The 12,148-nt window shown below is 37.3% G+C and overlaps 1 protein-coding gene across 2 annotated transcripts in view; it reads right to left on the bottom strand.

Moving 5' to 3' along the window:
* The window catches only part of GRIA1 (glutamate ionotropic receptor AMPA type subunit 1), a 225,055-nt gene that overhangs the window by 39,838 nt on the left and 173,069 nt on the right, over positions 1-12,148 (bottom strand). For both annotated transcript variants that reach the window (XM_007426228.4, XM_007426231.4), the window contains exon 11: positions 11,388-11,758. In XM_007426228.4, coding sequence (XP_007426290.1) covers positions 11,388-11,758 — 371 coding nt within the window. The remainder of the gene's footprint in view (positions 1-11,387; positions 11,759-12,148) is intronic.

Below are 12,148 nucleotides of genomic sequence, written 5' to 3'. Positions count from 1 at the left end.
GGTGTCACAGTGGTTGATTAGGTTAAGCGTGGTAATGGCATTATACTCAAATCTGTAAGTGAGCAAACATCTGGGATAACAGACAAATATCAAAATTTCTAGGAGAGCAAGTTCTTGCATCATCATGAGCAATCAGTCTGATACCAAATCACCATCACCAAAACAAGAGGCAGGTTGAAACTATATCACTGGCTCAAAAGAGAGTAGCTTCTAGCTTATTTCATTGCATGAGTGAGAGAATCATGAAAGAATTTGAATCTTGGTTTTATTATAACTACGGCTTGCATTTGACACACAGCACTTGACAGAATTATTGCATAATGACTTCATTAACTTTACTACAATAAATCTACTTATCAGAGGTTTTGGTGCCACGGCAGTGTACTCTTGTAATTTCTTGCCTAACTGGCTGAGAACAAAGTGACAGCAATTTCAGCAACTCATTATTTTCATTAGATAAGGAGCAATATTTACTTTAGTTTCTAGGCCAAGACCACGGTGACCAACCTTCTTGCCATGCTGATGAGTGCTAAAAGATTGTTAAACCCTTGCTCCAGTATAACAATGACATAGACCAGCATTGGACCCAAGCAGTTGCCATTTCAACCAAACAATGAACCAACTGGTACAACAGATGGGTCAGATCCAGCAACTACCAGCTACAGCACAGCTGTTGCTTTGGTCCCCAACTTCCATGCTAGATAATATGATAGAACTCCAAGAGATTTAAGGACTTCATCACTCAATATAGTTGTACATCTCCTTGAAAGCAGGGGAATTTCCAACAGATTGACCCTGGGTAGGATTTATAACTGGACTCTTGATCATGGGAGTTTCAAAGTGGGCAATCTCTTTCCTTGAAAAGAACCTTGTTTTAGACAATTATGCTAATTTTTGGCCAGACTGAGTGCTGTTTTCAATTACCTGGTGAGACTAGCCAACAACTAACCATAAGATTTTGTAATTATGACAAATCCAGGTATCTATGGCTGACTTTCAACTTTTTCTTGGAATGTGAGCTGGAAAGAGGGCCACTCTAATAAACTACAGGATAGCTAATTCAACAGGGCAATCCAGACATGTCTGAAATGTTAATCCAGCATTGTGTAGCTATAGACAGAAGATTTGAGAACTGCAACACAACACAGATGGGAAAGAGAGGTACCATTCCTTTCTCTCATTCTTCTTTCATTCCTTTCTCTCTCCCTCCCTCCCTCTCCCTTTGTCTGCTCATCAGAGTCTTTGGTTACCGAATCCCTGCAGCTAGGAACTGGGAAAGCCCCATTGTAAGTTGCAAAAAAGCCATGCTGACACACACGCAGGGTCTTTGTTTATATTGTGAGGCTTCTGGTCATTTTGCATTAGGTTGCCTTGCTAAAGTTTCCCACTCTGAATCAGTCACAAAGTACCATACGCATGGAATATGGCAGCAACTGTGTAAGCAACTGTGCTGTATTAGATACTCTAAGACTGCATTACTGGGAAAAGACACAGCTTACCTTCTAGGAGCTCAAGTGGAATATCTGGGAATGAAGTGCAGGACACAGATATACAGTTCGCAGCATCAACATTTGATCCTGCCTATTACTATTTGCACCCAGACTGGTTCTGTACTAAATCTTCAGGTCCTGATATATTCTGGAGCCTCATTTTATAGACTGCAATCACGTACAGATATGCCTTGCCCACTCAGACAACAGACCTACAGTAAGGGTGGAAAGCATTGATAGCAGACTGTTGTGTTTGGACAATTTTTGAAAATACAGCTCTCTTCACCTTACCCTGTTTATAATCTGGAAACTTTGCTATTCCACTTCTCCTTTACACATCCACAACTCACATTTTTACATGTCACCTTTGATTCTCAGAAATGCCAGTTTCATTTGCAAGATTTAATCAATGTCACTGTCATCTCCTCCCTGGAGGAACTGAAGATTCTCTCCCCAGCCCCCTACTTTTTGGTAGAGGAAAAAAGGAAGCTAGAAATGGTGATTCCTTGTCCTCCAGGTTCCTGGAGAGGAAGGAATGGGGGATTGCCCTTTAGCCACAACAGACACGCAGAGAGAATCAATGACAGGATCATAGGTCATTCTGGAATTGGAAACCTAGCAGGAGGCCAAGGAAAGGCAAAAGAATTCTTAAAGGGTAAAGCAGTATGAGAGCAAATTCTCACACAGTCACAAACAATGAAAAACTAAATCAGTCATTCACCAAAACAAGGGACAGATAGAAAGCATCCTTTTCATCCAAAAGAGTATGGCTTCTAACCTGTTATATCAATCAGTAGGTAAGAGAAGTGGAAGCATTATGACCTTGATTTCACTATAAACAGGGCTTACATTCAATACACAGCAGTCACTGAACAAATCAACCCAGAGTTCTCACTTGAAACACTCATGACCAGGTTTATTATCCTACTTTGGACATATTATGCAAAGACCTAGCTCTCTGGAAAAGACTCTAATGCTGGGAAAAGTGGAAGGAAAGGGTGACCAGCAGCAAGGTGGATGGGCTGAGTTACAGTGACTACACCATTGGAAGACCTGAAGATTAGGTTAGGGACAGACTGTCATGGAGAAAAATCTATGTGGTCACTAGAAGCCAAAAACAACTTGATGGCACAGAATCAATTAACACCCCCCCCCCCCCAAGATTTATCTTTTTCCTGTTTCTCCATTTAATTTTTGGCATGAAAGTCATACCCTGTTTTCAGTCAATTTTTAAAATCTATTACAATGAATTTAATATTAAAGAAAGCCATGAGATTAGATCAAATGTGTAGTTCAGCATCTTCTTTCCCAACCTGATGCCTATGAGAATCCAACTGGATATGAAGAGAATCGCATCCTTCACTTCATAACCCCAGCAATTGATTTTCAGAGGCACACAGTCTCTGAAATCTAAAGTAGCAAATCACAATTATGACCAGCAACCATTAGTAGCACAATCCTTCATGAAGTTGTTCAACCATCTTTTAAAGTGAAGACTGGTGAAAAACCTATAGCATATTGCACAGTAGGTAAGATTTATGAATCAGAAAGGACTTAAGTGTAGCCACAACTAAGCTTCAGAAACAGAATCTTAGTCTGTCCACTTATTATTGACAAGACTCTCATTTGAATTAATTTAGGCAAAGAATTGGATGTAGGGCATCAATGCCATAAACTATGAAATGGTTAATTATTCAGTTATAATTAAACAAAAAGGGGATGGTTTTGCTATTTATCCATGTAGGGAACCTGGGGCTGGAAATTGGCTGTTAAAGTTGTAATTCTAGGCAATGGGATTAATTTTCCCCCCAGTAAAGGTGAGAATATATTTATATTGGCTTATAAACAAATGCACCCAAGTGAAACACAGGCCTTTCTGGAAATCCTTTGCCCCCATTAGAACAGCAATCAAGAAATGAGGAAAACATACATCCACCCTCAGACCTCTGACCTGTGGAGCATCTTGTTAGGGGCTGCATTCAATATTTGAGAATGGATTTAAAAAGAAGAAAAGATGGTTTTGTACAGAAAAGATAAAGATGCGTCAGATGTGACAGCTTGAAATCTTCAGAGGTTGGAATCAAAAGCCTTCTAAACCTACTGCTAGGTTAAATAGCTGTTTTTCATTACTCTGAATATTTAGGGCTTGCAACTCTGTGGGTGGGAAACCTCCAAATAGTCTTGCTGGCTTGCTTCATAAATCCAAAGAAGTTCTTATCATCTCCTGCTGTACTCCGACTGCAGCTTCTTGCCTAGCACAGAATGCAAGACTGGCTTCAGAGTGCTGCCTCCCGAGCTCCTTCCCGGGTAAGCACCCACTATCCAGCTTTTTTTTTTTTTAAATGTGTTTCATGACCACAAAGCTCCCAGCAGTTTACAATATGGCCCTTCTTGATCACCTTTCAGCTCCAAAATCTCTCACACAGTCAGACATTCCAAATAAAAGCACCTTTTTAAAAGCTAAAAGAACAACTGCATTGTCCTCTCTCCAGAAGTTTTGATTGTTGTAAGAGATGGTAACATCTATCTGACCTTGAAAAAGCTAAACAGAGTCAAACCTGATTAGTTCTCAGATGGGAAACCACCAGGAAATCCCAAGGTTGTAATGAGACTAAGGAGTAAAAGAAAATGCTGGAAAAAGACAATGGCAAACCAGTTCCATTCCATGTTTCTACTAGGAACATTACATAGGGATTTATGACATTGCTGGAAATCAAGACTGACTTGAGAAAGTCTTTAGCTTCAATAGACGGCTGGTGGGAGAGGGGGGAAGGGGAGGAGAGATGGATACTGCTTCTCCATTTGGATAAATATTCCAGGCTTGAGGATAGATTCAAAGAATTCTTGATTATGAAAAGAGATGAAAGTTTGTACACAATGTCCCTGTGGTATACTAAGTGTCTTTAATACTGGGGTTTGAACTATAATGTGGGATACCTTATTTATATTCTATACTGCACTTTGCTACTTCAAGGATCCCATACATTCCATGTCAGATGTGGTTGGAAATCATTTAGAACAGCCATGTTTTTAATTAAATAAAGAAAATAAATAAATGTCAGTGATGGGGGAGATCTGATGGAGATACTATAGCAGAACAACACAGTGACAAAAATAAGAAGAATTCCATGAGTTAACACAAGAGGGAGCTCATAAAGTCCAGATAGTTGCCTTGCAGGATTTAAATGGCTAAATTCCTTCAGTGCTATTCAACCTGTTCAAAGACAAGACTCTTTACAGGATCGTGTGGAATGCTTATTGTTATAGGCCATCTGCAAAAAGAGGCTTTTGTATTTGCACAGAAGAGCAAATACTGGCAAGTACAAATTAAAATCTAACCTCCCCTCAAACCCTGTGTCTATTGACATCTTAAAAAATAATAATAATAAAAATATTATCTTTTTTTTTCTACCCCCATCCCAGGCCAAAGCAGAGATTATAAAACCTTTTTTTAATAAGTAACAGCTTCAGAGAAAATAGGAGCTGAATCATGAATGTGCTTTGGATCAGTCTTTAACCCAACTCTGTGTTCATCCACCAGATGAAAACCAAGGAATTACTTTAATTCTGATGAAAACATTAACAGGAGCTGGATTTAAGAATACCTTAGTGGCACCCCAGGCAACTACTTTGCCCTTGTGGACACATGTAGAATTCTGAAAGCCTATCATGGTTTCATTGCTGATCCACAAATGGCTGCCATGGCCATTCGCAAAATACTTGTCAATTAAAACAAGAAACACTGTTTTTTATCCACGATACTTCCTATGCTCCTACCTTCCTTTTGGCATTTTTTTTTCTAGACAGGTGAGCCCATTCCAAAGCAAAGCACTGGATTGCCAACATCTATTTTTCTAAGAACATGTATGGGATTTACTTGGATTCCAAGACGTTTGAGAATACCAAGATAAAACTTTGTTTTGTCACATTCCTATTATCTGTTTGTTTCTTTAAAAGACTTTTCAACATTTTAAGTAAGGCAGGGAGCTTGAGAGACATATCGCTCATCAGTACCCTAATGCCCAGGAGACCTGTTTTATCATGTAGGTCGAGTGATTTGACATGCATGGAATGAAGCCTTCTCTTAGTGAAGTAAGTAGCTTTGTAGAGAGAAATCAATGGTCCAGGGACTACAAGCTGACAAGGGGAGGATAGATATAAATGGAGAATGCCATCCACTGCCCAGATGGATAGCTTTTTTATTCAGACATAGCTAGTAGATATAATGATTTGTAGTTCAGTAAGAGGGAAAAATAGTGTATTCAGAGTGAGCAATATCAAGCTTTAGCTGGGTGTATATTTCATTTGCAGGCATTTTTTTTTTGATGATTTTTCATGATTGCTGTGTCCTCCAAAAGCAAACTGCATATTTATGTGAGGTAGCTTTGTACACATAACTGCAAGGCTCTGTGCCTGGCTCAGGGAGCAGCTGCACACCTAGATGGGAGGGTCTGCATCAGCCAGAGGCACCTACTCTCAAGGGCAGGATGGGACCTTTTCCTTAAATTGCCACTCAGCATAAATTGATTGATTTATATTTGTATTTGATTCAATTTATATGGCCACCCATTTTACCAAGGTGTCTTGACAATATTTAATTCAACATGACAATATTTAATTCAGCATGACAATAAAAAAATAGGAGATATTATTTATTTGATTTATATGGAATAAAATGACTACAGTTTATAACACAAAAGCCACGTCACGAGCTGCCATTGATCCTAGTGAAGTAAAGCCATGTCCTCTCACCACACAGGATATCTTGGGCACCTTTCAGAAGGGATTAAACTCCTTCTGGGAGAATAATGATACCAAACACTGCTCCTAATTGTGATGCCTTCAAATTATTTCAGTGTCAGAGAGAGGATGTTTCATATCAAGAGGAGTGCTTTTGCATTTGTGTCTGCTCGTGAGCTTCCCAAAGGCATCTGACTGGCCTCTGTGGAAAGGAACCACAACACTGGACAAAATTGTCACAGTTTTTCACACTGCCTCTTCAATTTTTGTGGCTTTATATTCTTCTCCAAGCCTTGTAATACTGCTTTCTTGTCTGAACATATGTAAAGTCCAGTTTCCTTTAATTCAAGCTCGACTCCTTTCATGAATGCATCCACAGGGTTTTCTTGGCCACAGTTTGAAATGTGGTTTGCTGCTGCCTTCTGGGATTTTATTTTGTTTTGTTTTTTGAGTGTGCCCATTCAAGTGTCCCATCAAAGGATAACTTAGGTTCCAATACTGCCATTTGTTGAGGCTGAATGGGAGGTTGAGGAAGAGGATGATCATAATGGGTGGGCAGGAAGGGATAGAGTATTTTGGTGAGTAATTTAAAAGATTCAGATTCCCTTTTTTGGATTAAATGAGCTCTGAGATCATGCTGTGAACTGTATGATCCATTCCAGTTTGGCTGAATGAGAGCAAACGAAGGCAACGAAGATCAGTCTGTTGCCAAACATTAAATTTTAATGGTTAAACTCACAAAGGACATTACTGCGCAAATAGAGAGCACTTTTTGCCCTACCCTTGGACCTATGGTGGATTGTTATCCAATAATAATTTTTGGAAGATATACTGGATCTTTAGCTGAATAAATAATAGTATCTATGATGAATTCCAAAAAAGAGGAGAGGGTGCTTTACTGACACCTTGGTGTGAATCTGATTAAGAAAACAATGAAGTTATGTGTATTGATACAAAGACCTTGGGAATAGTTCAGCTTGCGAAAAAGTTTCCTCTTTATACCTACAGTAGATCTATACTTCCCAAATGAACAGGCTTTAGAAACTGCCATATGTCACAAATTCTGGATAGTACAGCAGGATTCCCAATTAGTGAAAAATGTCTAGGAACTATTTTTAAATCCCTAGCATTTCTGTCGAATTATTGAGTATCTAATTATTGTTCAAGGAAACAGTCATATGTCCAGTGCTGCACTTAAAACTGGACCAGAAGATGCAGGTCCTGGTTCTCTACAACCCAAGAGTTTCACAAGATCTGGCAGTTGCCATAAAATCCTTAAAAAATAAAAGAGAAACACAAAAAGCTTCCACTACAGAAACAAACAGCCATGTTAAGCACCTTTATTTCCCAATGTAAAGTTAGAAAAACTGGAGTTGAGGGAATTAAAACCAAAAAGAGGTTGCCCCATTTCCGTTCCTTATCCACCCAATAAGATGGTTGAGGAGAACCTAAATGGGGGTTAAGGAGAAAAAAAGAAGAGAGAGTCATATGAAGTGCCTAAGGAAATATAATAATAAGATCCATTTTTTAAAATTTATTTTGATTTTGGTTATGAAATAGGGGAAATAACAGGGGGTGTGGAGAGGGGAAGGGGAGAGGCAATGATGATATGAGGGCTCCCCAAATCTTGCTAAGGATCTATTCACTCCTAGAACTGCAACTCTCTCTTAGTCACTGTGCCTGAGGCATATCAAAATGTCTAAAAGGTAAGTGGCTGCTGTGTGTGGCCCTACATCTATCTATTGACACCATGAGAAAGGATGCATGCCTCCCACCAGAAATCTGATAGAGCAGCTCATATGGCATTGCAGATTTTTCAGATGTGTGACAAGGTTTTTCTTTAATTGAGATTTCTTAAGAGTTACTTGCTTCTATCTTGGCTTCCATCCTAAAAATAACAACAATCCAACAATAATAAGGGCTGAAACTGCAAAATGGATAAGAAGAAAAGTCAGAGCAAAACTTGAGCAAAATTCTCAAACTGAAAATAACAAGGAGATCTTGCTAAGCTGGTATGTGTTTTCAGTAGCACATAAACAGGATGCAGAGGGAAGAGAAGGAAATGTATTATATGTATAGAAAGCATCAGAAATGATTAAATATCTATACATATACATAAATAATCATGATCAGCGGTACCACTAGCACTACTATTACTGATATTTGCAGAACCTTGGGAAAAAGAAAGCTATTCAATGTTCCAGACAGTCAAGAAAAGCCTTGAGCATAAAGTATATAATTCTATCATATCATATCACATTATGTTGGTTGACAAAGATGTTCATATGCTTATCTAGCTATGGAATACTTTTATATGGTTCTTGAATGTTATATCTCTGATTGTATACGTAAAATGATGCATGATGTGCACAGTAAGTATAATCTTCCCCATTTCTGAGAGGAAGAAATAACATGAAATGCATGCATGATGTTACCTTATATGTTCATGCCAGCCAGATGAATTATAGATTCATACGATACTAGAGTTAGAAACAACTTTGGAGACTCTTGAGCAGTGGTGTGCACAAAACAATGAGGTATATAATTATAATAACAAATTACTCCCAGGTAGGTATACTAATAAAAAACTGAAGAATTAATTTAAGGTGTTAAGTCTTGAGATGGGAGAAAAATAATTAAAGAATAAAAATAAATAATTAGGAAGTTGGAATAAAGATTGATTTGAAGAATGATTAATGATATATATATATATATATAAACCCACAACTAACAACTGATTTTACCAAGTTCTTCAAATATCCTTGCTTAAATGAGGCAAACTGAAAGCATAAAACAGACTAGAGTAAGCCATTATTGAAGAAATAGTTCCTGTTTCTCAAGTCAGCAATTCATGAATCCCTGGTGCAACTTTCTCTGTGATTATATCAAAGAACTCTCAGTCATTCAACCCATCTCATTTTCCCCTCTCCCCTTCAACATCTTTGATATCTGAAAAAGTGAAAGTAATGTGGTGAATAAATAAATGAAAGTGAAAGCTATATAAATGTGATGAATGGATGAATGAATAAACAAATAAAATAATGATAATTTTTTTCCAGACAATGGTCTGAAAAAAAAAAGTGATGATTGGGGATTGCCTGAAGGAGCAAGGTGAATGTTCATTTCTCTTTAAGGCTTTAAAACCTATTAGCATTAGACTGCAGCTCCAATTAACTCTTCTAAAAATGTTGCTTAGCATTTGATGCAGTTAAGGAACTTTGAAATATCCATGTGTCCATCCCTCAGCACACTGGAAAGTTTTGCAAGTAGGCCATTTTATTTCAGTTGCATTCTTACAGCTGGGGCTAGGCTAAAATGAAGTGAGAGGAAGATCAAAAACATGTGAAGTCAAATCTGCTGGTTCATTTTCATTATCTTTATCATATTTTGAATTGGGAATACTGATTAAAGATCAGTTAACTAATTATTGGAGTCTAAATGAATAAATGTAGTTAAATTCAATTAGTGAATAAATGTAATTAAATGTGCACATACAAAACCTCAATCTGACCCTCACATGATTAGTTAATCAGTAAATCAATGTAATTAAACCTGTGTAATAGCAAAAACTCAATATAGGTACTGTTGGGAAAATCATGAAAAAAGTGTTAGATGTATGTGCATTTGCTAAACAGAGCAGAAGAGGCTGTTGGAGTGGGTGGGTATAATAAATTTTAATGAAATAAATAAATTAACTATTTTAAACAGAAAGGCCCTCTTTTATATATCATTTTAAATGCATTATTACAATAACAAAACAGAACTAAAATGAGGTAAAGGGATCTTCAAAACTCAGTCCTATCAATTACAATTTGCTCTACAATTGATTTATTAATCAATTAATGCTTTTGTTAGTTAATTTATTATTACATTTATTAAAGCTTATGGACTAAAGTTTAATATAATTGTTGTTGACGTGAACTTAAAAATGGAGCAGGTTAGAAATCAAAATAACCAAGGTGATTGACTGCATACATTTCCTCAAAAGTAAGCTCTTTTGACTTCAGTAGACGTCCTCCTAATTTAGTGTGCTGGATCTTCAGTTTACCCTTTGTTGAAAGTAATCCATTTATCATAGCTCTGTGTAAATCATGGAAATCAGCTTTTGAAAGCTGGCTTGGTGATTTTGGCCAGTCACTCTCTCTCAGCCCCACCCACTTCACAGGGTTATTGTTGTGGGGAAAACAGAAAGCAGGAGTATCAGGTATGTTTGCCACCTTGAGTTGAATATATGTATGATAAAAGAATAATAATAGTGATAGTGATAGTGATAGTGATAATAATAATAATAATAATAATAATAATAATAATAATAATACATAGGTGTCCAGTGCAAGATAGAACAAGTGATGAAACCAGCTGTGTGATGTGGTCACACAAACCACTTATGTTCTTGTGTCTGATAACAGGAAGCAAGTTCAAAAGGCCAGAGTCTGATTGTGATATCATGGCATTTTGTCATTCTTGTGTCATTGCAGTTTATACTGGACACTTATGCTCTAATAAATAAAGTATGATAAAGAGAATTAATTAATGAATACAATGACAGAAAGAAAAATAGGCGTGCTGTATGCCTGTGAAACTAAGAGAAAGGAGAAGGATGTAACAGAGCTGAACGAAGGTGGTCTGACATTGTGGAGTTCATGAATACATGCAGGGAAATCAACATATAGGGTTTAATTATGAGTAAAAGGGCTGAACTATATATCAGAATGTAAGAATTGATGCCATTAGGTTGTTGTACATGCATATGAAAGTAGAACTCCATAGACTGGTAACAGGTGCATGTTATGCCCTTTCATATCTTATCTTGAATATTTCAAATATTATTTAGAAAGCAGGAAGTAAAATCTGGGAGGGATTGATTTGCACATAACAGGGAATTATAGCAGCAAAAGGGAAAATTAAGAAAGTTTGAAATGGTAAAAGAAACTTTTTGATCAAAACATAAATTCTCTTTAAAGGCATTTTCAACAGACCTTTAACCTAAACAGGCTAATATATCCTGTTTCAGCCACTTCAATCATACAGGTTGACTGCAGATGCTATACTGAAGGTGGAAAACATGATAGAGGAGGACTATTTCATGGCATCTGAAAATACAATCCCATCACCCACATACCTTCAAAGATGGCATATTTAATTTAAATTACTAACCTTGGAGATATATCACATCCTTGTTGCATAAAAGCTCCCAAGGAGAACCAGAGGCTATTAAATATCCCAAATTCATTGGTCTGGTCATTAGCTGGTTGGTCACGGCCTTCCTCAAGCTCCTCATTATGCCATTCGTACGGGCTGAAGCGGCTAACCAGAAAGAGGACAACGCTGACACCGATATAGGCAAAAACTATACACATCCAGATCTCATAAGCTAAAGGATCCAGGAAGGAAAAGACCCCGGGTTTGGACTTTTGAGGCTTTTTAATCATGATAGATATGCCCAGGCTCATAAAAGGTTTGGAAAAGTCTATGACTTCCTCTCGCACTAGAGTGATAGTTAATGGTGCAACAGCCACATCAGCTCTCTGAAAAGGAAGGGAGATCAGTGTTAGACAGAATGTTCTGAGATCTGCAAAGTACTGTATCAGCATGTATCAATATTTTGTTAGCAAGGTTTGGGTAGGGGGGAGAAGCATAGCATTATATATTTTTGCTCTATTTAAGATACTAGAGTATTGCTGTTTTGTTTTTTGTTATGAAGTTTAGTTTTCATGTGTAGAAACTAAGTTTGAAAAGCTTGAAAATATGAGGTATATGTTATAGATAGCTCAGTTTGATTTGTCTCATATTCTTTCCTTCATCCACTGCCCTACAGACATGCTTGGATTTGTATTACTTTATAAATCCAAAACAACAACCCTCCAAGTGTGGTTCTGTACTATTTCCTTTTGTTTAAATAATTGTTATTTATTGTG

This window comes from Python bivittatus, unplaced genomic scaffold, assembly GCF_059951505.1.
Source record: "Python bivittatus isolate LINGU-HERP-01145 unplaced genomic scaffold, Pbiv_v1 ctg000080_np1212, whole genome shotgun sequence".
NCBI lineage: Eukaryota > Metazoa > Chordata > Lepidosauria > Squamata > Pythonidae > Python > Python bivittatus.
This window is presented reverse-complemented; position numbering and strand designations above follow the sequence as displayed.